At 45.9% G+C, this 25,030-nt stretch overlaps 2 protein-coding genes across 2 annotated transcripts in view; both read left to right on the top strand.

The window, feature by feature from the left end:
* The window catches only part of LOC149338093 (uncharacterized), a 163,723-nt gene that overhangs the window by 89,140 nt on the left and 49,553 nt on the right, over nt 1–25,030 (top strand). The window lies entirely within an intron of this gene.
* Nucleotides 6,367–7,560, top strand: LOC149338095 (uncharacterized). The gene has a single exon (XM_089550265.1). It carries the CDS (start codon nt 6,421–6,423, stop codon nt 7,339–7,341), a length of 921 nt encoding a protein of 306 aa, XP_089406391.1. The 5' UTR covers nt 6,367–6,420; the 3' UTR covers nt 7,342–7,560.

Here is a 25,030-nt window from a genome sequence, read left to right as displayed (position 1 = left end):
TTATGTGGTCACAAACTATGTGAAGCTCTCCACCACAACGTTTAACATATTTTAGGTGAAGATTTGGAACAATAAGCCCCACAAAAAGCAACATTAAGGCTGAAAATAACTTTTCCACCACATGAAGTTCAACTCGGCAACACACACATTTATCAGTGTTATGTTCTGTTAAAACGCGTATGGTATTGGTGCCTCTTAGCTAAAAGCATTTTTAATTTTGCAAGCATAGGTCAGAGCCACCCATCTTGTTCGAAGTGAAACGCATATACTTGCCCAATGGTTCATCCTGCTGCCCCCCTGCTAAACTGGCACTCGTGTATATGCAGTACCTCGCAACAATAATTTTTCAGAATCTTGGAAGAACACACCTTCGTAAGGAAGGAGCCATCAAGGAATTGAAGATTTACATACCAATCAGCTTGCTATCTGCTGTTTACAAGATATGGACTAAGGTGATCGCTAATGGAATTAGATCAACCTTAGGCTTAAGTCAACCAAAAGACAAGGCTGGCTTTTGCAAAGAGTGCTCTACATTGGACCATACTCACACTATGTATGAGATCATATAGAAGAGTGTAAAATTTTAACAACTCCTGTATTACGTCAATGACAAAATATTTGACCCAGTCAAAACCTCAGCAGCCATGCAGGCATCACACAAACGGCGGGTAGAAGAGGCTTATAAGCATAGTGGAAAATATCTATCCCTCCATGTGCAAAGAGACAAAACACCACTTAGTACGGGTCTCAGACAGGGAGACACTATCTGCCCCAGCAAGCTAACTTTACCATGCACATGTCACAGTCCTGTTAGAGATGGTAGCTGGAATCATAATCCGCTGCTTGAACCCTGCTAGTGAAGCTGTAGAATTGTGGTTTGTGGGCTACAATATCACCTTCAGAGTCATCTTTTTAAAATATCACATGCATTGCCATTCATTTATCTGCTCTTGTTCATTGCTTTATAAATAGCTTGAGCATCTACCATTAGGATGCTGCATAGAGCTGCGGACAATAATTTTTTTAGCTGTGCTTACATGAGTAGCTATGTGCGAAATATTTGTATGCCTTATGTTCATATTATCATGCCAAAAATTATTCTTCCGAGATGTAGCATTAAAAAAAAACAAAATTACTCCACAATTGATAACATCTAATCCGAAATGACTTTATGGCACTAAAGGAGATTTTCTTTTCAGGCCCAAGCATCTTTGATTGCACATGCATTGTGACATTGAATGCAGCAAGGTGCTTTGAAGCCTGAGCTTTCTGGCCACCATGGATATCTTTTTAGCTGCATACTTTTGTGTCAACATGAAATACAGTCAAGTCCAAGCCACATTGCAGTTCATTCAGCGGTGAGCAAAACATTTTTCTCTATTTTATAGAGAAGTTTTTACCATGTCTATCTCTTTACGACTATTGCAGTAGCCGTATGTGCTCAGCAACACGTGACAGAAAAACTGCATATAAACTGCATAAGCCTGGCATCCCTCCCGCGACATCTCAGGCATTTTTTCGATTCAATGCGCATGTGCATTTTATGCATGGTTTGACAGCCTTAACAATACGAACTGATGGGCGAGTTGGTCTAACATTACGGCGAAACAGCGCAGTGGCACATGGACACAGAAATGACGCAAATGATTATCTTAACTATTAGGCTGGATGGCACATTCTCTCATACGGGCTGATCCTGCGTGAAGCTACTAGGAGTTTGATGGCTTGTCTTTGAAGTCGCGAGTCCACTATGCTTCCCAGTACATGCAACCACGGCTTCCATTCTTTCGTTACAGTTTTTTATGCCATTCTCTTCTGGCAACTGCTGTTGTCACAAATAAATAAGAAATACGAACGCAAGAATTCCGAGCAATGCTTGGTGAGCCCTGCAGTTTCAGAGAAGGCCAGTAAAATAGCGGGCAGGGCTTAATTAAGCCCGCAATCTAACAAGGGACCTAGTGAACAATATTTATTTTCACATTCTGAACATCATTCACCCCTCCTCCAGAGATCAGTTGTAATTTAATGTGCTGTAGTTCAAAGCCAGTCCTGTGATAGATGCTAGTCTCTTTCTATTCTCCAAAACCACGAAGAGTTGTGCTAAAAGGCGACATGCACACATGTGCGCTCAACCTGTCTGTTTACTGTGTATCGTCCTTTTCGGCAGTTCTTCATGGCCTCACAAAAGTCTTGAAGGCTAGCGTTTATGTGGCTGTGGCTGATGTTGATAACTTTCTTCAGCTATTTCAATCATTCGGCTGAGTAATAAGATGAGATCGTGACTGCATTGTCTAGTCATGTGTAAGATCCCTAGTTTTTTACAGAAAAACGATGATTTCAGCATTTTTGAGCAATAGTGTGCTAGGAGCCACATTATCTTATTTTGGACGATAGTGTGCCAGTACAAGTCAGTATGATGACAGAACAGTAGGCATGTGATAGATTTCAGCATATTTGAGCAATAGTACGCTAGCAGCCACATTATCTTATTTTGGACGATAGTGTATCAGTGGAAGTCATAATGATGACAGAACAGAAGGAATGTGATTGTTTTTCATGTGAATTATCACGAAGGGTCCAGCGTGGTAATTTATTTATTTATTTTTTTTACATATACCTTACAGGCCTCCAGTGAGGCATTGTGTAAGGGGGAGCAATAAATAAGTACAACGGTAGCTAGAAAAAACCAAAAATGCGCAGAAACAAACACTGTTATGTTTAAATGCTGATTACAAACTATCACGACTGTACAAAATACATGCAGAAAAACATTGGATCAAAAGAAGTAAAATATAAATAACACATAATAGTAACGGGGGGGGAGAACATGAGCAAACACACAGGAAGGCAAATAGTCTGATAAACAGGGTGTTACAACAGAAAAACAAGGCATGACTCGGGCAAAGAAGAAAACGTGCTAGGTGTTGTCGATATAATGTTTGACCAGATGATTATGAAACCTGCTGTGGTTTCGCTGCGATGCAATGCAGTTTGGAAGATCATTCCATAGACATATAGCACGTGGGAGCGGAGAAAAGTTAAAGGCGTGAGTACTGCCATAAATGCGTGTGTAGCTGAGGTTATTGTGCGATCTGGTTGATGAATAAGAGGATCGTTGCAGGTGCGATAAAGGTGAACGAGTGGCATGGATTAATTTGTGAAACAGAGATAAAAGGGCTATGTCTCGACGAGTTCTTAATGGAAGGAAAGTTCTAGCTTCATTTGAGTAACTCTTGATTGAAAACTAAAATTTCGTGAAATAAATCGACTAGCCCTATTTTCGATTGCTTCTAGTATGTCAATTAAGTACTTCTGATGAGCAGACCAAATACAAGACGCATGCTCGAACTGAGATCTAACAAAAGTTAAATAGGCTTGTTCACGCACATTAGCAGTAGTGCTTTGTAAGTTGCGGCGCAGGAAACCTAATGATCGTGAAGCATTGGCAGCAATGGTGGTTATGTGAGCAGTCCACGAAAGGTTTGGTGAGAAGTGAACACCTAAGTATTTTTATTGAGTAGACCGACCCAGTATGTTGTTACTAATGTGGTAAGGGAAGTAAGAGTTTGCTGATTTTCGAGAAAAAAAGATTTTTTTACACTTGGAAACATTTAGGGTCCTTAGCCATGTTCTACACCAATCTTGAATTAAATCCAGGAAACTTTGATGTGAAATGTGGTCGTCAGTACTCCTTATGGATCGGTATACAATACAATCGTCAATACAATACAATGTAATGAACAAAGTCCTGCTGATGCCCTGGTATGTTTGCTACTATTCTGCTCATGCAAGCCAGCACAAGTGCTGCGGCTCCGGCAGAAACGCTCTCACACGTTTGTAAGAGAAATTTGCAGTACGGGCACCTACCAAAAGCAGTAGTACCATATATGCATGAATGTAGAATAAGTTTTTTTAAAAATCATATGATTGAGAAAGCACACCACGTTATATCGGAGCTAACATACGAATACAGAGCAATTTTTTTTCTCACTACGACAGGCTCATGAGCTGCGAGAAAGCCAACATTTGATGGCCAGAAACGCGGAAAGAATACATGCAGACTATTGAGAAATAAGATAAGGGACTGGAAGAACCTTGAGTAGTAGGGAAAGTAAAGATGGTGAATAAGCAGAGAACTGTGCTGTACTGACCACAAAGCTTTAAGACAGGAAGCGATGGCATGCGAGCCATTGCTGCACGTAAGGCCGTGTACATGAACGTGTGGGATCCTCCCTCCAGAATATTGAAGATTCTTCATTTTAAAGTCACAGAACCGAACTTTTTGGCCAAAAGTTTTAACCAAGGTATATGGCAGTAACATCACTGTGCTTTACGCGCAAGGCATATCTCTCGTTACAGAAATCTGTAGTGTAAACAACATCAAATCAGAATGCACTGAGTAACTGCAGTGGCTGGAACAAGTTACGTTGCCTGCCTAGTACTGGAGATATGTGTTTTCTTGGCATCACTGCGTGGTCACTGTGTATGCTTTTATTGCACTGCGTTGCTTTGTTTTGCTTGAAAAGCTAGTATAACCTTGTAAATGACGTTCATATGAACCGTTGTTTCCACAGAAGTGGCGCTAAGAGCATTGCACTGCTGGGAATCCAACTCAACCTAACGGCAGTACTAACAAAGGCCGCACTAACGACATTTAGACTAGCCCTAAAATTCTGCAGGTCTAATTGGGATGAGCTAGCTTCTAAATGTGTCTTTCTTTTCAGGCACCAGGTGGGCATGAATCCAGAGGAAGGAAGCCGGCGGTTGTCCCGGAAGATAACCTCAGTCCACCCAAAAGTGCACAGCGCCCTTCAGGAGCTTGACGAATTAAAAAAAAGTGGCAGTATTACATGGCTCAGATTTAATGTGCTTATGAACTCGCATATCGGAACGTAGATGTTAGATTTTTGCGCAGAAAAATTTAGTGTGTTCATGAACTCCTGATTTCGGATTAGATATTGGATTTAGTAGCTTTTTCAGGCAACTGTTTTATTTATAATATTCACCGTACATTCTCCGTATAGCTTGTTTTTGCTACTTTTTTAACCTTTTTGTGTTTATAATTAAAACTTTCCCAGGCTATTTCATTTCTATGCAATATTTGTTCCTAGATTGCGTTTCTACCTCCACATTTCTGAAGGGGATTGCAAAATACTAGATAGAGCGAAATATTCACCTTTCACAGTATGTTCATTTTGATGTGTAATCTGTGTGGAAAAAAAATGTGTAGGAATGCCAGGATGTGAATTCTAGCTTGTACACTTCTTCAGATACCTACACTTTTTTCTTTTCTATTCACATGTATGTAATACTAGTAACAAGCATAGAAGCCACCACATTTTTCTGCCAAAGATTTTAGTCATGTGTGCATTCTGTGCACTAAGACCAAATTTATTCAGTGTAAACTTCGAGAGCCACATGAACCATATTTAGTTGGGTAGGTGGCCATGAGAATAGTATCCTTTTGTTTAAATATGTAATTCTTGCGCTTTCGTTTCTCTGCATGATTTCAGTGGAAAACCTCAGGTGGCAGTTTTTAATACTGCAAGCACATTCGTGAGATCCTTTCCATGATAATGAATTATATTTGCGTTTTTACTATCAATGCCTAATTCTTACTACACTGGGTTATTTTTTTTTTGAAACTTTGTAGGTTTTCATGTTATAAACCTTCAGAGGTACGTCTGTGCGCATGGATCGTATTGCCCTGTATATCTGATAGAACTTAGCCAAAATACAAGTAACGCAAATCAGCTAATCATCTTATTAATATTTGTTTTTTTTCTGGGTTCTCACGTTATCGTGGGTACAAGCGAGTACAAGCGAGTAAGAAAGAAACGACACTGGCAGCGGCAGCGGCACGGGAAAGGCACCATCTTAAGAAGTTTTTCTCTGCAATTGCAGATATGAAGTTTTGACATCGACTACAACCGTCTGCGTGCACGTGTGCTGGTTGCTGCGGAAGATAACGTCATCCAGGACTGCATCGCTACCGGCCAGCGGACACGCCCACCCATCGGACGAGGCTATAAAGAAAGCCCAGAGACCTGCGGCTGTCACACTGGCAGCGGCAGCGGCACGGGAAAGGCACCATCTTAAGAAGTTTTTCTCTGCAATTGCAGATATGAAGTTTTGACATCGACTACAACCGTCTGCGTGCACGTGTGCTGGTTGCTGCGGAAGATAACGTCATCCAGGACTGCATCGCTACCGGCCAGCGGACACGCCCACCCATCGGACGAGGCTATAAAGAAAGCCCAGAGACCTGCGGCTGTCACACTGGCAGCGGCAGCGGCACGGGAAAGGCACCATCTTAAGAAGTTTTTCTCTGCAATTGCAGGTTAGTTGCTGCTCTGTTAATATATTTTCCCGCTGTCTTCTTTTACTGCTGCTGCTGCTGCTGCTGCCAGAAGTGTCGCTATGCCCCTTGATGAACAGTGTGGGTCATGTGATATGCAACTCGAGGAACTTGATTCCAAAATCGACTGTAGTGACTGTAGATCTGTCTATCACACGGGAAAATGTGCAGGAATTTCAGATGCTACTATCAAGTCAAAAGGGGAGCAGTATCGCAGTGCGTGGCGTTGCTCAAATTGCAGGCGTTCGAAAGGTCGTGCTCCACAACTCGATAGATCCAGCATTGATACGGATGACCAAGATGTTCGTGCACTGCTGAAATCAATCAATGAAAAGCTGGAGTACCTTTTACCGCTAAAAGAAACAGTTGACAGCGTCGAAGACACAGTTCAGTACATGAGTGACCAGTACGATGAGCTTCTAACTCGGATAGAAAAGAACGAACGTGAAGTCAAGGACCTGAAACACAGGGTAGATAAGATTGAGAAGCAAGACGATGAAATAACGCAGCTGAAAAACGAAATGGACTGTTTGGAATGGAGAAGCCGAAAGCTCAACCTTGAATTCCATGGAATTAAAGCAATGAAGGATGAAAACCTGATTGATGAGATAAATAAGCTGGCAACTCTAAACAACCTGCCACAGCTTCAGGAAAGTGACATAGTGTCCACTCATCGCCTGCCCTCAAAGCAAGATAAGATACCTGGCATTATCTGTCGTTTCGCCAAACAATCAGTAAGAGACAAATGGTGGCAAAACAGGAAAACACTGTGCCAAGGAAATGACAGCATTTTTGTGTTAGAAAACCTGACAAAAAGGACACGTACTCTGCTTACCGAAACAAAGCTCTGGGCCAAGACAAATAACTACAAATACGTATGGCACAACAACAACAAGGTCTTGGTCCGGAAAGCTGATGGGCAAAACGCGGTGGTCATTTCCTGCTCTAGTGACCGCGACAAACTTAAGCAACAGATCAGCTGAACACTAAGAACACTATGGCACCTACTCACTCGTATGTATTGCCACACACTTTCAACCATCACTTAGGTACAGCGTTTTCGAAGGCTTTCAAATGTTTTCACTTAAACATACGTTCTTTTACTCGCAAGGAACATGACTTACAACTCTTTTTTGAGCAAACAAAGCAATCCTTTGACGTCATTATGCTGACAGAGACTTGGTGTGTTGACGATGTGAACATCTTTCGGCTTCCATTGTACAATACTTTCTACCTGAATCGACCAACAGGTCGTGGTGGCGGAATATGCACCTTGGTTAAAAAGCCGTCTGCATGTGAAATATTGAACCAGTTTTCAGTAATAACTCATGACTATGAATTTTTATCAGTGATACAAAACAATACTGTTTTCGCTGTTTGCTATCGCCCGCCGAATGGTTCCGTTACATCATTTTTGGAGTTCTTAGAAACTTTTCTCGTCTTTATAAATAAAAACAATTTCAATTTAATTTATGGCGGAGACATTAACATTAACATGATGAAGAATGATTCACCAAAACTTAGGTTAGATACTCTCTTGGAGATGAATGCGTGTTGGAATACTATCAGTCTTCCTACCAGAGTGACCGAGAATTCGTCATCTTTAATTGACGTATTTATTACGAATTTAAGTTCTGAAGTCATTAATGCTGGCGTCTTCGCATCGAATCTCAGTGATCACTTGCCGATATATTTATGTTTCAAGGGTCACGTACGAAACAAGGAAACAAAGACAAACCATTTCATTCAACTAATAACAGATCAGACTCTTTCTATTTTTCGTGAGAAGATAGCTCAGACATGTTGGGATACTGTATACGATCTTAAAGACGCAAATTTGGCTTACGAGGCTTTTTTCAGCCTATTGAAAGAAAGTTATGACATTAGCTTTCCTTTTAAGTGCATTAAACAAAAAAAGAAAATACGTAAACCATGGATTAGTGCAGAGCTATCTGCCAGAATACGGAGAAAGAATGCATTATACAGTGAATTTATAAAGACAAGAGACCCCGAAATATTTCAGGCTTTTAAAAAAATTAGGAATCGTTTAGACAAAGATATAAAAAAGGCCAGGCGAGATTACTATACACTTTCTTTTAATTCACTGGTTCCACGTACGGCCACAATGTGGAAAAAACTGAACTCTTTGTTGAATTGCAATATTCCTGAGGAAAGGATACAGAGCTTAAAAATAAATGGTCTTGAGTTAGAGGGAAAAGCACTTGCTGACGCTTTTAACGAACACTTTGTAAAAATTGGAAGTAACAACGCACCAGACAATGATCTTGATGGTATTCCATACAACTCTAGCTCTATATTTTTGTATCCAGTAAATGAGGGAGAGATAATTAGCACAATTCACAGTCTAAATAATAGTGCCGCTAAAGATATCGATGGTATCCAAATAAAACCCATCAAATATGTTGCTGACCTTCTCTCTCCTTGTCTTACATATATCTTTAATATCTGTATAAGCGAAGGCACGTTTCCTCGAACGATGCAGATAGCGCGAGTCGCTGCGCTCTTTAAAAAAGGCGATAAAAACGACTTAGGAAACTATCGACCGTTATCAATCCTTCCCGTCTTTTCAAAAGTCTTCGAAAAAGTTATTTTAAAGCGACTATCCGAATTTGAGCAGAAACATTGCCTGCTGACTGATTGCCAGTATGGCTTCCGTAAGGGTTTAGGCACACAACTCGCATTGCTACAACAAAAAGAGCACATACTAAATCAGTTTGAAGAAGGAAGACTTGTGTTAGGAATTTTTATTGACCTGTCAAAAGCATTTGACTCCATTAGTCATCAACTTTTAATTAAGAAACTCCAACACTATGGCTTTCGTGGTAAAGCCGCATCTCTTTTATGCTCCTACTTGGAATTTCGTAGACAAATAGTCGTCATAAACAACCACAGTTCTAACCCATTATCTATTTCAGCAGGCGTCCCACAGGGCAGTATATTAGGACCTTTTTTATTTAATATGTACGTGAATGATATTGTGAATATTGATGCAACCGTGAAATTTATCATGTACGCGGATGATACCAGCATATTATTAACCGGTAAAACTAGTGACGACCTTGTTGATGCTGCTAATTTAACACTAATAAAACTAGACGAATGGACGCGTAAAAACAGCCTGACGATTAATGCAAACAAAACAAAAGCTGTATTCTTTCGAAGTAAAAACAAAAACCTAACAATACAAAAGTCTATCTACTTAAATGCCACTCCTCTCGAAATAACTTCCAGTATTAAGACATTAGGTGTTATCTTTCAGCAGAATATGTCATGGGATGTCCACGTGGACAGTATGCTTATTAAGCTGGCACAGGTAATTGGGCTAGTATACCGCAATCGCAATTTACTACCACCAAAAATCTTACTGTTAATTTATAATACCCTATTCTCCTCCCGACTCAACTATTGTCACTTAGTTTGGTCTACGACAACTTACGGAAATTTGCAGAAGCTTCACAAGTTGCAGAAAAGGTTTGTAAGAGTAATAGAAAATCTGCCGTTTTATTCACATACGTATCATCTATTTCCCAAATACAACATAATTCCTGTTACCAAGCTGTTTGATTATATCCTTTGCAAGGCAATTAAGAATGAAAACGCCAGCAACAGTTCATTTCTACATCGTCTAGCCAGGTTACAACAAAACGCTACTACACGCCAGACACGTTACACGGAGCTCTGGAAAGTAAGGACGTTTCGCACAACATACGGCCTACAAACACTACAGAATAAATTACCCCGGTTACTAAATGATTTAAATCATAAACATATCCAACTTGAAAAGGTAACGTTCAAAACACTCCGCCGGTATTTCAACATGTACTAGGACACTTCGCTTGCCATTCCTGTTTACTCTGTCACATTGTTGTTTACCCTGACTGTACCGCTTGTCTGTATTCACTTTGATTTGAATTTTATTTGAAGCAAAAATGTGCTTAATTTATCTGTTACTTTCGCTAAACTCTTTGCCATCGCACATGAATGTTCCATTGCTTTTGTAAGTGCTTTCTAGCTTCATTCTAACACATTTTCTGTATAATTTTATGTAGTTCTTATGAGTGATTGTAATTGCAGATGTTTTCATGTTTTGTTCTATTTTCTTTTTGGATGAGACATGCCGTTTCATTGCGCCTATGATGCTGTCAAGTGTATAGGGGGGCCTCCGGCTTTGTCAAGCTGTCGCTTGTGACAGCTTTTACTGCGGGTCTCCCGCGCCATGTATTAATTTGGCGCAAATAAAACCATTATTATTATTATTATTATAAAAGAGTACAAGCGAGTGGGGAGAACCGCTGGCTTAGCTGCGGTGTGGCAAGGTCCGGTCGCACGAAGCGTCGGGCTGCAGATGCACGCGGGGCTGATCAGGTGCCGCGGCTACGGGTGAACTTGGACCACGCGTCTTCGGGGCCGCCGTCGCCGCGCTCTACGCGCCAGGCACCAGTCTTAGTTCGCTTGCCGACCACTTCCCTGGCTGACCTCACACACTTCCGCACGCACCGAAATCTCCAAGCCAACTCTACAGCTCGCGGTTTTCCCGCCGCCGCGTTCTCGTGGCGAACCTACCAATAAACAAAAACTCAAGGCACAGAGCGCCAACGATTTGAAGATGTTGGAAAAGGCGGGGTGGGGGAACACGTAGAAATTGAGAAGGGATGCGAGGGAAGGCCACGGTGCTAACGAGGAGCGATGCTAGCTTGCGAAGGTCGGGACGGTGCCCCAACCCCACAACGGGTCAGCTCTCGCTACACGGCGATAATACGAGGAGAGGGCGCAGTGGCCATGACCCTCCAGTGTCGCGAGGGGCCAACCGTCCACGCGGGGGAGACAAAATCATCGCCGCCGCAACGCGACATGCTTGCGAACAACCGGCGCCGTGGCTGCCTCGCCCACTAAAAAAAAAGAAACGCAAGGCATGCACGAACTTTGTTACACAATCCCCACGAAAAGAATGTTATTCCTAATAAGGTTCACAAACAAAGCACACAAATACATGCATGCACCTACACGGCTTGTAAGGAAGCAAACGAAGATGAAGTTGCGCGCACTTCACTGGCACGAGCGCGCGCCACTTCCTCGTCGCACCACCAGTTTTCCACGAAGGCTCGCCCAGTCGCGCACTGCACAACACTTCACGCAGTCACGTCCAAGTCACTTCAGACTGTTTCACGCGGCACTCTCAAAAGAAACAATTGAACACTGCACGCAACATACGCGCATCTAGCGTTGCTGAACATTCTAGATCAATGGAAAAAGCACAAAATATGAACACAAAGAAAAGGATTGACCACCTAGGTGGAAAGGAGATTCGCAGCACGTGATCGCCTAGGTACCGGCTAATATAATAAGTGCCGGCCTCGGGTCTCCTTTTACTACAGCACTGGGCGGGACTTCGCCGTACCTCTTGGTGCGGAACTTTCCGCCCAAAAATTTTCTCCCGCCTACTTCAGCGCTGAGGCAGTTGGAGCGAGAGATCGCTTGAGCGTCGACAAGAGGCCGCTTCAACCGCGATGTTCTAATGCGAGAACGTCTCTGCTCGCCTTGCTTTTTCAACAGTTTTGTGGAACCCAGGCTGACCAAGCGCGTCTTTTCTTTTTAGCGCTACGCTTGTCCGTCTCCATCTAGCTGCACAGAGCCAGAATGTCGCAACTAGGCCTCACGTGAGAATAACCCCATTGGCGGAAAGTTACTAACTGGACGTCATTTGTCGGTTGTGCGTTTGGCTGTGCGGACACCGCCATCTCGCAGCAACCGGATTGCCCTCCCCCCCCCTCCCCCCGTATGCCTGTACACCTATGTGCACTTCTGGCTGCTGCTCCGAAAACAGGTCATCCGTCAATGCGACCGACCCTGTATCGGCTGTTTGCTAAGGTTGTATTCGCGCGAGAACTGCGGCATCATCGCGACCCCATGGTTCCCCTATGAAGCACAACTGTGCTCCATGCCCCCGGTCAGGCTCTACGGCCAAAGCGTCTGAGCAATGCTCCTCTACTCCTATCGCTCCGTCGAGCTCGGTCTTTGGTTCTTCCAAATCATGAGGGCCGGGACATTCCACAGCTCGTTTCTCGATCAGTCGCTCGGGAGCCGCGGCATCGCCGGGATCATTACGTTTCGCCGGGATGCGCGCGGATTGGACCACGCGTCTTCTGGGCCGCCGTAGCCGCGCTCTACGCGTCAGGCACCCGCCTTAGCTCGCTTGCCGACCACTTCCCTGGCTGACCTCACAGACTTCTGCACGCACCGATGTCTCCAAGCCAACTTCTTCGCTCGCGGTTTTCCCGCCGCCGCGTTCTCGTGGCAAACCAATAAATAAAAAAAAACTCAAGGCAGAGAGCGCCAATGATTTCTAGGTGTTGAAAAAGGGGGGGGGGAGAAACATGTAGAAACTGACAAGGGACGCGAGGGAAGGGCACGGTCCTAACGAGGAGCGATGCTATCTTGCGAAGGTCGGGACGGTGCCCGGGCATTGAACCGAGAGCGCCCCAACCCCACAACTGGCCAGCGCTCGCTACACAGCGATAATACGAGGAGAGGGCGAAGTGGCCAGGACCCTCCAGTGTCGCGAGGGGTCAACCGTCCACACGGGGGAGGCAGAATCATCGCCGCCGCGTCGCGACATGCTTACGAACAACCGGCGCCGTGGCCACCTCGCCCGAAAAATATATAGAAACGCAAGCCATGCACGAACTTTGTGAAACTCTGCCGGCGCCACCTGGAAGCCGAACCTTGTCTCCCAGCGCGTGGCCGAGCGTCTTCTTTGTCTTGAATGAGCTTGGCGGTTCGGCGAGCCTCGTCCTAGAAAACGGCTGTGCTTTACGCTTCCTGTTGCGTTTGTCGGTGACATTTGGTGGAGGTGCTGGTTACCATCAGATGTACGCTGACCCTGACGACAGCCGTGACGCTTCTCCTTAATGCGCGGAGGCCACACCCGTCCACAAAGCGAGCCGCCGCCTGCGAGGCCTGCAACCCGAGTTTGAGCCACTGACAAGGCCTGTGAGAGCTATGACGTCCTCCCACTTGTAGCCAGACAGGTGCGTTCGTCCTTCTCGCACCTCGGTCGCCACCATCCTTCCACGGCGACCGGCTCGAGGATGTAGAGGATTGGTTGGCCAGTTTTGACCGTGTGGCCGCATTAAACCAGTGGGACGACGAGCGCAAACTGATGAATGTGTATTTTGCACTGCTCGACTCTGCGAAAACTTGGTTTGAGAACCACGAGGCGTCCTTCTCCAACTGCGCAACTTTTCGCTGCGAGTTGCTCGCCACCTTCAGCTCGAGCGAACGGAAGGAAAATGCTGAGATTGCCCTTCACTCCAGGACTCAGCAGTCCAACGAGAACTTGGCCTTGTTCATAGAGGACACGACACGCCTCTTCAATAGGGCCTACCCTGCCATGCCTGAAGCTACAAAGGTGCGGCACTTTATGCGTGGGGTGAAGGAGCAGCTGTTCGCTAGCCTCATTCGCGACCCTCCGCTAACCGTCGCCGCCTTCGCCAAGGAAGCTTCGAGAGCATGGTGCGGTCATCGATCTTCGGGAGCTCATGGTATCTTTTTCCTTCCAGCGAGCCGTTGACACCAACAGCGAGCACAGTAGAGTAGTGTTGCGCCTATGTGTCGACCACATAACGATCCCTCCGCGAGCCAGCAAATTCGTCACAGTCGAGTGTGATGGCAGCACCGGCACCCTTGTCATCACTGAAGCGAACATGTCGCTGCTACTCGCTCGGCAAGTTTGTGTAGCCCGAGGCCTAGTAGAACTCGCCAACGGTCGTACCGTCATCTTAGTCACCAATTTTACCCGTGAACCGCAGCATCTAACGAAGACAGAGGTCGTCGCTTACTTTGACGAGCTCAGAGAGTGTACCAGGCAGTGCTCTTTCTCCACGACGTCAGACCTCGACGACGCGACGGCTACAGCCATCCCGACCGACGTAAACCCACACCTCTTGGCCAGTCGGAAACGCTTCGTAGAAAATCTCATCTATTCCTTCCATGACTGTTTCCATCAACTCCCAAGGTGCGAAAGACGCCGCTTACCAAGCACCGAATTATTGTTGCTGACTACCAACGACCACTATGCCAGTGCCCTTATCGTGTGTCTTCAAAAGAACGTGACGCCATCCGCCGCCAAGTTACACAGATGCTCCAAGACGACGTCATACAACCGTCCACGAGCCCCTGGGCACCGCCTGTTGTCCTCGTCACGAAGAAAGATGGCACCCCCCGGTTCTGCGTAGATTACAGGCGCCTTAATAACGTCACGAAAAAGGATGTGTACCCTCTGCACCGCATTGATGATTCCCTAGACCGCCTGCGCCATGCCACCTACTTTTCGTCCCCTGATCTCCGCAGTGGGTATTGGCAAATAGAGGCGGACGAAGGCTACCGAGAGAAGACCGCCTTCATTACCCCTGACGGTTTATATCAGTTTAAGGTGCTCCCTTTTGGCGTGTGCTCGGCTCCTGCCACATTCCAACGAATGATGGACACCGTGCTGTCTGGCCTGAAGTGGCAGTCGTGCCTCGTATATCTCGACGATGTCGTGATCTTCTCCGACACGTTCGATGAGCACCTGAAACGTTTGCGTGCTGTTTTCGAAGCCGTATGTTCCGCTGGTCTCTCACTCAAACCGGAAAATGTCACTTTGCGTTTCATGAGCTGAAGTTTCTTGGGCACATTGTCAGCCCTCGAGGTCTTAGCCCAGACCCCTAAAGGCCGGCCGCCTTAGCTGCCTTCCCCAAGCCCACAGACAAACGGAGCCTACGTCGTTTCTTGGGCCTCTGCGCATACTATCGCCGGTTTGTTCACAATTTCTCGAAGCTAGCTGAGCCTCTGACCCGCCTGACGAAAGACGCTGAGCCCTTCTTGGGCCAGGACCAAGAAAGAGCCTTCACGGAACTCAAGTCCCGTCTCCAATGTACGCCTGTACTTGGCCACTTCGACGAGGAGGCTGACACGGAACTACACACTGACGCCAGTAGAGTTGGTCTCGGTGCGGTTCTTGTTCAGTGGCAAGATGTCCTAGAACGCGTGATTGCTTATGCCAGTCGCACTTTATCGCGTTCCGAAGTCAACTATTCCACCACGGAAAAGGAATGTCTGGCTGTGCTGTGGGCCGTTACGAAATTTCGTCCGTACTTGTATTGCCGCCCATTTCGGGCTGTGAGCGAGCATCATTCACTGTGTTGGCTGGCGAATCTGAAAGATCCCTCGGGGAAGCTCTCTCGATGGAGCCTTCGGTTGCAAGAATTCGATGTCACCATCGTGCACAAGCCCGGGCAGAAACACAGCGATGCTGACTGTCTGTACCGCGCTCCTATTCCCTGCCCCGCGGACGAGACCGACGACGATTCCGCTTTCCTCGGTGCTGTCACCGCGTCCACTCTTGTCCGCCAACAGAGGGCTGACTCCGAACTGCTTCCCCTCATCGAGTACCTCGAAGGAACCGCTTCATCTCCTTCTCGACTCTTCAAGCGCGGACTGCCATCGTTTTGCTTGCGTGATGGTGTCCTTTACAAAAAGAATTACGACCCAACGGACACAGTCACAGCGCTTCGTGACGAAGTTCTGCGTGTGTGCCACGACGACCTTCCTTCGGGCCACCTCGGGTTTTGTCGCACGTTGGAGCGCATAAGTCACAAGTACTACTGGCCCAGGCTTGCCGCGGTCGTCCACCGCTAGACAAAACCAGCCGGGCTGCTGCAGCCTATTGATCCCCCGCGCCTCCCATTTCAACAGGTCGGCATGGACTTACTCGGCCCATTTCCGGCGTCTTCCTTGAGTAACGGGTATATTGCTGTTGCCACTGACTATCTTAGCCGCTACTGGGAGACCAAAGCCCTTCCCCGTGGTACCGCAGTCGAAGTTGCACATTTCTTCATTCACAACATTGTGCTTCGTCACGGAGCCCGTGCAGTCGTATTAACTGACAGGGGAACAGCGTTTACGTCGGCACTCACGAGCGAAGTTCTACTTCGTCTCAGTGGCATCAGGCATCGGAAGACTACAGCCTGCCATCCGCAAACGAAAGGACTGACTGAGCAGCTTAACAAGACAATTGCCGATATGATTTCGATGAATGTCGACGATGACCATGGAAACTGGGACCGGATACTGCCTTACATCACGTTCGCGTACAATACTGCGCTGCACGAAACGGCACGCTTCACTCCGTTCAATTTGGTGCACGGTCGCGAAGCCTCGACCATGCCGGACGCCATGCTTCTCGCGGACCCTGCTCCTTCTACTGTAGTGGCCGCTGACCAATTTGTTCGTGACGGCGAAGCCGCTCGCCATGTTGCTCGACAACGAATCCGGCGCTAACAAAAACGTGACATCAAGCATTACAACCTCCGCCGCAGCGAGACCTGGTGACCAAGTCTGGGTGTGGAGCCCGATCCGTTTGCTAGGGCACTCTGAGAAGCTTCTTCGCCGTTACTTTGGTCCTTACTAGGTGTTACGCCGCCTCAGCGCGGTGACCTACGAGGTGCTCCCTCAAAGAACCGTCCGGTCCTCTCGACAATGACAACCTACGTCCGAAGTCGTCAACGTGGCGCGAATGAAGCCGTATTACTCCCGTTACCCCCTCTTCACGGAGGAACTCGCGCGGTTAACTTTACGCCTTACCTTTATTACTTTTTTTCCTCACCCGTGCGGCATCGAGACGATGCCTCTTGGAGGGGAGAGGGGCAATGCCACACGGCTGGCACTCTGCCGGCGCCACCTGGTAGCCGTACCTTGTCTCCAAGAGCGTGGCCGAGCGTCTTCTTTGTCTTGAATGAGCTTGGCGGTTCGGCGAGCCTCGTCCTAGAAAACGGCTGTGCTTCACGCTTCCTGCTGCGTTTGTCGGGGATTAATCAGAAATTAAAGGCTCTATTTATCACAGGTGAGCTGTTTTTAGATTTTCTTAATCAGCATTTGGATATGAAATCTTGAAGGTGAAAAATGCACCTTTGAAGTCTTGTTAAGTTGACTTTCCCATGGTGCGAATTGTTAACTTCACACCACTCGCATTTCTAATGCAGTAAATAAGGTAATGCGATTTCAGTAACACTACGACCCACATTGATGCCGCTTTATTAATGCGCTATGCAGGAAAGCCAACTCAGTGAGGTTTCAAAAGCCTATATTTTCGACATTCGATATTTCAAACCCACATGCCGAATCAGTAAGTTTAAAAACTGATTTCACTTTTTATGCTGATAGATATTGATCTCAATTAATCCTGCGCCATATGATTAAAGTTTTAAAGTATTGTACCTTAATTTACCCTATTTCACCTCTTGGTTTTTAAATTAAAATTTTGGTAAGGCTAAAAATCACGCTTTACGATGCCTGTCTTGGCAACCTGGAGTCATATATGACTTCTATAGGCACATGTATATATATGTGCATATTTTGTGGATTTTCTAGTTTTGTACGCAGAGATGTATTATTGCGTCAACCACAAGTGACAGGCTACAGACATGACACATTTACCATGCATAGCATGCCTCTGATGTGAACGTGGGCCTTGCCACGATCAGAAAATATGCAAGTGTTACATTGCGTATTATGGCGTATTATGTGCTATAAAGCGTTGAAAAGCATGTGCTCAATCAACTTTCAAAACTGGCCATGGACTGCTCGTGAATGCTATGGGACATGCATATGTTAGCACTTTTACTATGTAATGCACAGTGCAGCGTAAGAACAGAACATGGGATGAAGTCGTATAAAGAGATCATGTCATGTTAACTTAGTTACAGCACAAATGCTCTATATTATTATGACGGTTGGTATAACGTTAGCATAAAAGAGCGCATAAACCGTGGTAGACACAACATTTGACGTCATAATAGAATACGTAGTATGTGTGCGCTTACCTTGCCACTGAACGCATCGCATTAGTTCTCCACGGGGCACGTGCACAACGGAGCGGTACAGCACATGTTGCGGCAAAACATTTAGCGGCCACATGCTAGGTACTTTTGGTGGATTTTTTTTACACTGTACCATTCTAATGTCCATGATTTCAACAGCGCGAACTACAAGGGACAAGAAAAGAAGGGACACAGGACGAGCGCTGACTCGCAACTAAAAGGTTTATTCACTGAAACCTTCTTATATGAAGAAACAATCAAAGGGAAGAAACAACACAAAAAAACCAAAAAGCATGAAACGCAACATTCGTCAGGTGCTCCCAAGAAAATTCATCTCCCTATCGCAAAGGAAAACAGATGGTTTGCTGACGCAATTCAGTTGCCCTGCGATGTGAAAAGCCTCGACAACTTCTCGTGTCGTCTGATCACTGTGGGTGTATAGTACACGTGTTTGATTGAATAATGCAGTGCATTTTTTCTTTTTCTTTTTCATGACTTTACATTCTAGACAATGTTTGACCAAATGTGAAAGGTCATCACCATTGTTTAAGTTCTTCCTGTGCTCTTGTAGGCGCTTGTTAAGGCAACGCCCTGTCTGACCAATGTAACGCGATCCACAGGAAAGGGGTACACTGTATACAACACATGTTTTACAGGCCACAATCTTATCCCTGTGCGCAACGCCACATCCTTCTTTTTCTTCTTGGCCTCTTTCTTTCTTTCAATGGCAGGGCATAACTGTTTGAGCTTGACGGGGGCTGAAAGGAACACGCCAACTTTGTACCTACTTGCTACGTTCTTTAGTCCGTGGGAGACGCGGTGAACATATGGCAAAACGGCAAATTTCTTCTTTTCAGGCTGGACGACTGTCGTAAGCGGAGTGGCCTGACGCTTTAATGACTGAATTAAACGAGAACACGCCCCTGCTATCATCTGGTCCTGATATCCAGCAAACTTAACCCTAGACAACTGGGTCTGGAAGCTATCTTGAATGGCTTGATGACAGGATTTGGTCAAAGCACTTCGCAAGCATGAACTGATTATGCTATTTTTTACCAATTTGGAATGACCGGAGTGAGAATTAAGAAGTGTCTTTGACGACCTCGGGTTATACTTCCAGCAAACATGGTTCTGCTCGAAATGCAGCCGCAGGTCTAAAAACTGCAGTTCGTCGTTAACTGGTGCCTCAAAAGTGAACTATAACCCCGACCCACACTCCCTGAACACTTTTAGAATGTCAACCATTCGATCCGGAAAAACGCCCACGTTCTACAAAAATAAGATGGTCATCGACATATCTGACCGTCTTGAGATGTAGGCCAGACAGGTTCTTTTCCAGATCCCTGTCAACGTACAACAGAAAAATGTCACTTAAGACAGGGGCGACGCTGGACCCGATGCACACTCCTGATTTCTGCGCAAATAGCTTGCCTTGCCACCCTATGAAAGTGGAATGCAAATAAAACCGTAGCAATTCTAGGAAGTTTTCCACAGACATCCCGCATTGTGTTACGAACGCCACTTCGTCATTATCTTCTGTAATGTACCTTTTCACACGCTTTAACAGGCAGTCATGTGGAAGGCTATAATACAGGTCTGTGACATCGATAATGAAGGCGGCACAGGCGCTCGGGTTGTTCTCCTTTAAGAAGGACACGAGGGCGTCGGAGTTGGGGATCTTCAGAGGGTCGAATGCATCCAAGGACGAAAGATGCCGTTGCAAAAATTTTGACACGTGGTGTTGCCATGTGCTCCTTTCCGACACAATCGCTCTGAAGGGTACGTCAACTTTATGTGTCTTCGCGGTGAAAAAGATGTCCAGGTGCAATTTCTTGCACTGCCCAACCTGCTTGGCCAAGCGTTCGAGGCCGAGAGTGCTTAGAAGGGAGACGCCTTGCTCCTGGACCTTGGCCTCTTTCAGCGGAGACATCTCGAAGTTCTTCATGACCGCGGCCAGGGCTTTTTCTTGGAATTGGCTTTCAGAAAAGATGGTAAAACAGCCTTCCTTGTCAGACAACAGGACCCTTAGGTCCTTTGAACACATCCACTTCGCTATGGTGCCGACTGGATTGCGTTTGGCTGCTTTTGTCTTGGTGCGCTCTAGGACTTCGACGCACTCTGTAATGCAACGGGGCCTATCATTTTCTTCCACCTTTTTGGCTATTGATCTTGATAGCGTGAGCTTTTCCGCCTTGTCTAGTGTGGGTTCAAAGGCATGCTTCGGGCCTAGCTTGAGTACCCTGCTGATGCTCTCGGGAATCTGTTGGTCAACAAAAGAGAAAACCTTGCCTTCTTGAAAGCCGCTCTTCTTATTCTTGGTCGGTAGTCGAGGACGAACATTGTTCCAGAGGAACTCGGTGAGATGATCCGATGTGGCACACCAACCACGGTAGGCACGTCCCATGCGCTGACTACCGTAGATGCGCCCGCAGGAAACACTCAGACAGTCCTTGAAGTGACGGACTTGTCTCCACGACTCCGAGGCCAGGGTGCGGCACAACCTTCGGCTGTGTCCTGCGGACGGCTGAAGGAACCCAAAGGCAACCACGAGTTCCGGAGGTGTTGAGCCGAGTCTCGCATACCACGATGCCTTCCTTGCTTGGCATACACAAATGGCTATGAGCGGCGCGAGCACCGCGGAGTTGTAAAAAGAAATGTTAGGACAGTGATAAGAGCCCGTTGCATATGAAATATGGTTTAGCAAAACGTTCAGCAAAACGTATGGTTTAGCAAAACATAGCCATTTGTGTATGCCAAGCAAGGAAGGCATCGTGGTATGCGGGACTCGGCTCAACACCTCCGGATCTCGTGGTTGCCTTGGGGCTCCTTCAGCCGTCCGCAGGACACAGCCGAAGGTTGTGCCGCATCCTGGCCTCGGAGTCGTGGAGACAAGTCCGTCACTTCAAGGACTGTCTGAGTGTTTCCTGCGGGCGCATCTACGGTAGTCAGCGCATGGGACGTGCCTACCGTGGTTGGTATGCCACATCGGATCATCTCACCGAGTTCCTCTGGAACAATGTTCGTCCTCGACTACCGACCAAGAATAAGAAGAGCGGCTTACAAGAAGGCAAGGTTTTCTCTTTTGTTGACCAACAGATTCCCGAGAGCATCAGCAGCCTACTCAAGCTAGGCCCGAAGCATGCCTTTGAACCCACACAAGACAAGGCAGAAAAGCTCACGCTATCAAGATCAATAGCCAAAAAGGTGGAAGAAAATGATAGGCCCCGTTGCATTACAGAGTGCGTCGAAGTCCTAGAGCGCACCAAGACAAAAGCAGCCAAACGCAATCCAGTCGGCACCATAGCGAAGTGGATGTGTTCAAAGGACCTAAGGGTCCTGTTGTCTGACAAGGAAGGCTGTTTTACCATCTTTTCTGAAAGCCAATTCCAAGAAAAAGCCCTGGCCGCGGTCATGAAGAACTTCGAGATGTCTCCGCTGAAAGAGGCCAAGGTCAAGGAGCAAGGCGTCTCCCTTCTAAGCACTCTCGGCCTCGAACGCTTGGCCAAGCAGGTTGGGCAGTGCAAGAAATTGCACCTGGACATCTTTTTCACCGCGAAGACACATAAAGTTGACGTACCCTTCAGAGCGATTGTATCGGAAAGGAGCACATGGCAACACCACGTGTCAAAATTTTTGCAACGGCATCTTTCGTCCTTGGATGCATTCGACCCTCTGAAGATCCCCAACTCCGACGCCCTCGTGTCCTTCTTAAAGGAGAACAACCCGAGTGCCTGTGCCGCCTTCAGTATCGATGTCACAGACCTGTATTATAGCATTCCACATGACTGCCTGTTAAAGCGTGTGAAAAGGTACATTACAGAAGATAATGACGAAGTGGCGTTCATAACACAATGCGGGATGTCTGTGGAAAACTTCCTAGAGTTGCTACGGTTTTATTTGCATTCCACTTTCATAGGGTGGCAAGGCAAGCTATTTGCGCAGAAATCAGGAGTGTGCATCGGGTCCAGCGTCGGCCCTGTCTTAAGTGACATTTTTCTGTTGTACGTTGACAGGGATCTGGAAAAGAACCTGTCTGGCCTACATCTCAAGACGGTCAGATATGTCGATGACCATCTTATTTTTGTAGAACGTGGGCGTTTTTCCGGATCGAATGGTTGACATTCTAAAAGTGTTCAGGGAGTGTGGGTCGGGGTTACAGTTCACTTTTGAGGCACCAGTTAACGACGAACTGCAGTTTTTAGACCTGCGGCTGCATTTCGAGCAGAACCATGTTTGCTGGAAGTATAACCCGAGGTCGTCAAAGACACTTCTTAATTCTCACTCCGGTCATTCCAAATTGGTAAAAAATAGCATAATCAGTTCCTGCTTGCGAAGTGCTTTGACCAAATCCTGTCATCACGCCATTCAAGATAGCTTCCAGACCCAGTTGTCTGGAGTTAAGTTTGCTGGATATCAGGACCAGATGATAGCAGGGGCGTGTTCTCGTTTAATTCAGTCATTAAAGCGTCAGGCCACTCCGCTTACGACAGTCGTCCAGCCTGAAAAGAATAAATTTGCCGTTTTGCCATATGTTCACCGCGTCTCCCACGGACTAAAGAACGTAGCAAGTAGGTACAAAGTTGGCGTGTTCCTTTCAGCCCCCGTCAAGCTCAAACAGTTATGCCCTGCCATTGAAAGAAAGAAAGAGGCCAAGAAGAAAAAAGAACGATGTGGCGTTGCGCACAGCGACAAGTTTGTGGCCTGTAAAACATGTGTTGTATACAGTGTACCCCTTTCCTGTGGATCGCGTTACATTGGTCAGACAGGGCGTTGCCTTAACAAGCGCCTACAAGAGCACAGGAACAACTTAAACAATGGTGATGACCTTTCACATTTGGTCAAACATTGTCTAGAATGTAAAGTCATGAAAAAGAAAAAGAAAAATGCACTGCATTATTCAATCAAACACGTGTACTATACACCCACAGTGATCAGACGACACGAGAAGTTGTCGAGGCTTTTCACATCGCAGGGCAACTGAATTGCGTCAGCAAACCATCTGTTTTCCCTTGCGATAGGGAGATGAATTTTCTCGGGAGCACCTGACGAATGTTGCTTTTCATGCTTTTTGGTTTTTTTGTGTTGTTTCTTCCCTTTGATTGTTTCTTCATATAAGAAGGTTTCAGTGAATAAACCTTTTAGTTGCGAGTCAGCGCTCGTCCTGTGTCCCTTCTTTTCTTGTCCCTTGTAGTTCGCGCTGTTCAAATTATGAATATCTACCAACTCGCCCAACTGAACGTTTTGCTAAACCATTCTAATGTATCGCAAAAGCTCTCCATATGTTCCCTATAAATTTCCGGCTAGTGCCTCAATTAAACATGCCAGAAAATTAGTTGTAATTGAATTTAATTGCATGCAAAATAAATGAATTAGGCGATCATGTTTTTTGTAGTGAAACCTTTTACAACGCTGTCATGATGCAATCAAACGAACTGATTTCGGAGCCCTCGGCCAGTACGACTGCCATGCGTTTGCATGAGGTATTCACTAGTGATTCTCGTGACGTGACCATGCTGAAGTATAGCGAATTATTTTTCTACCTGAGAATGACTCATATCAAACAAAATGGTTTTTGTAGGCCTGCTTGGCTATAACAGTAGTGAAACCTCATGGCCAAGTGATTAGTGACCATAGTAACATGACCACGTTCGAGCGTAGTACATTATTTTCCTTTCGAGGCATGTTGCATATCAAAGGGAACGAGTATTAAACATTTTTTCGGGTACCGGGAGGATGTGCTGGCACGTTTAAATTATGAGCGATACGGGTCACGTGCCGAGGTTCTAAAACAGTGAACCCTTTTTGGACCCAGGTTTGATGCATATCAAACGAAATATTTTTCCAAGCCCTGCTCGGCTTTCGCAGTAAGAAGACCACATGACGAAGTCACTAGTGGCTATGGCCACTTGAGAACGTTCTAGCATGGTGCATAATTTTTTCCCCGAGCATACTGCATATGAAACAGTACGGGTCGTAAAGGTCTTTTCCGCTACAGGGGTGACGAGCTCGCATGAAGAAGTCACCGGTGATTATGGTCACATAACCATGTGCGAGTATAGTGAACTCTTTTTGTAACCAGGCATGATGCATATCAGAAGAAATGTTTTTCCAAACCTTACTCGGCCCTCCCCTTAGCGAAAAAGAGGATGTGCTTAAAATGCATTTCAAACATATTGTATTAGTTTCATATTTATTTCGCATTTTTTGTCCCTATGCTTAAACTGCAATACGAATGCTTTCTAGGTATGCTACGAATAATGTATTGATCGTTCGTTAAAATACGGGAAAGGTACATTTTTGCCCGCTTAGCATATTTATGTTGCATTAAAAGTATACTAAAAATACCTTTAAACACATTAGATTAAATTAGAAATACACTAAAATATACATTTAATACATTACAAATATATTCACTTCGGCTTATAAAAAGTGAACATCACAGAATGGTAACGGTTAATGCTTCACCTTCTAAACGAATTGCATAAGCGCAATTATCCTCAATTAGAATGTAACACGAGATTATAAGGTAACGCGACGGCATGGGAACGGCAAAGGTACCTACACAGCAAACCATGGCGGAAGGGCGCAGCAAACAACAAATGCTCCGACAAGCATCATACTTGGCTTGCCTTATATATACCCACCGAGAGCGACCCACTATCTTCCCGGTGATGCGTTTATTTGCGCAAAGACTGTGGGCCCGAATATTATCCGAGAAGTTCCTTACTGGCCGCGTTCGAATCGCAAGGCGATCTAAACCAGAATTACTAGTGTAAACTTGCGTCAAAGATAG

This window comes from Amblyomma mixtum, chromosome 6 (genome assembly GCF_055824585.1).
Source record: "Amblyomma mixtum isolate Tamu chromosome 6, ASM5582458v1, whole genome shotgun sequence".
Taxonomy (NCBI): Eukaryota; Metazoa; Arthropoda; class Arachnida; order Ixodida; family Ixodidae; genus Amblyomma; species Amblyomma mixtum.
Note: the sequence above shows the minus strand (reverse complement) of the source record. Positions and strands in the feature narration are given on the sequence as shown.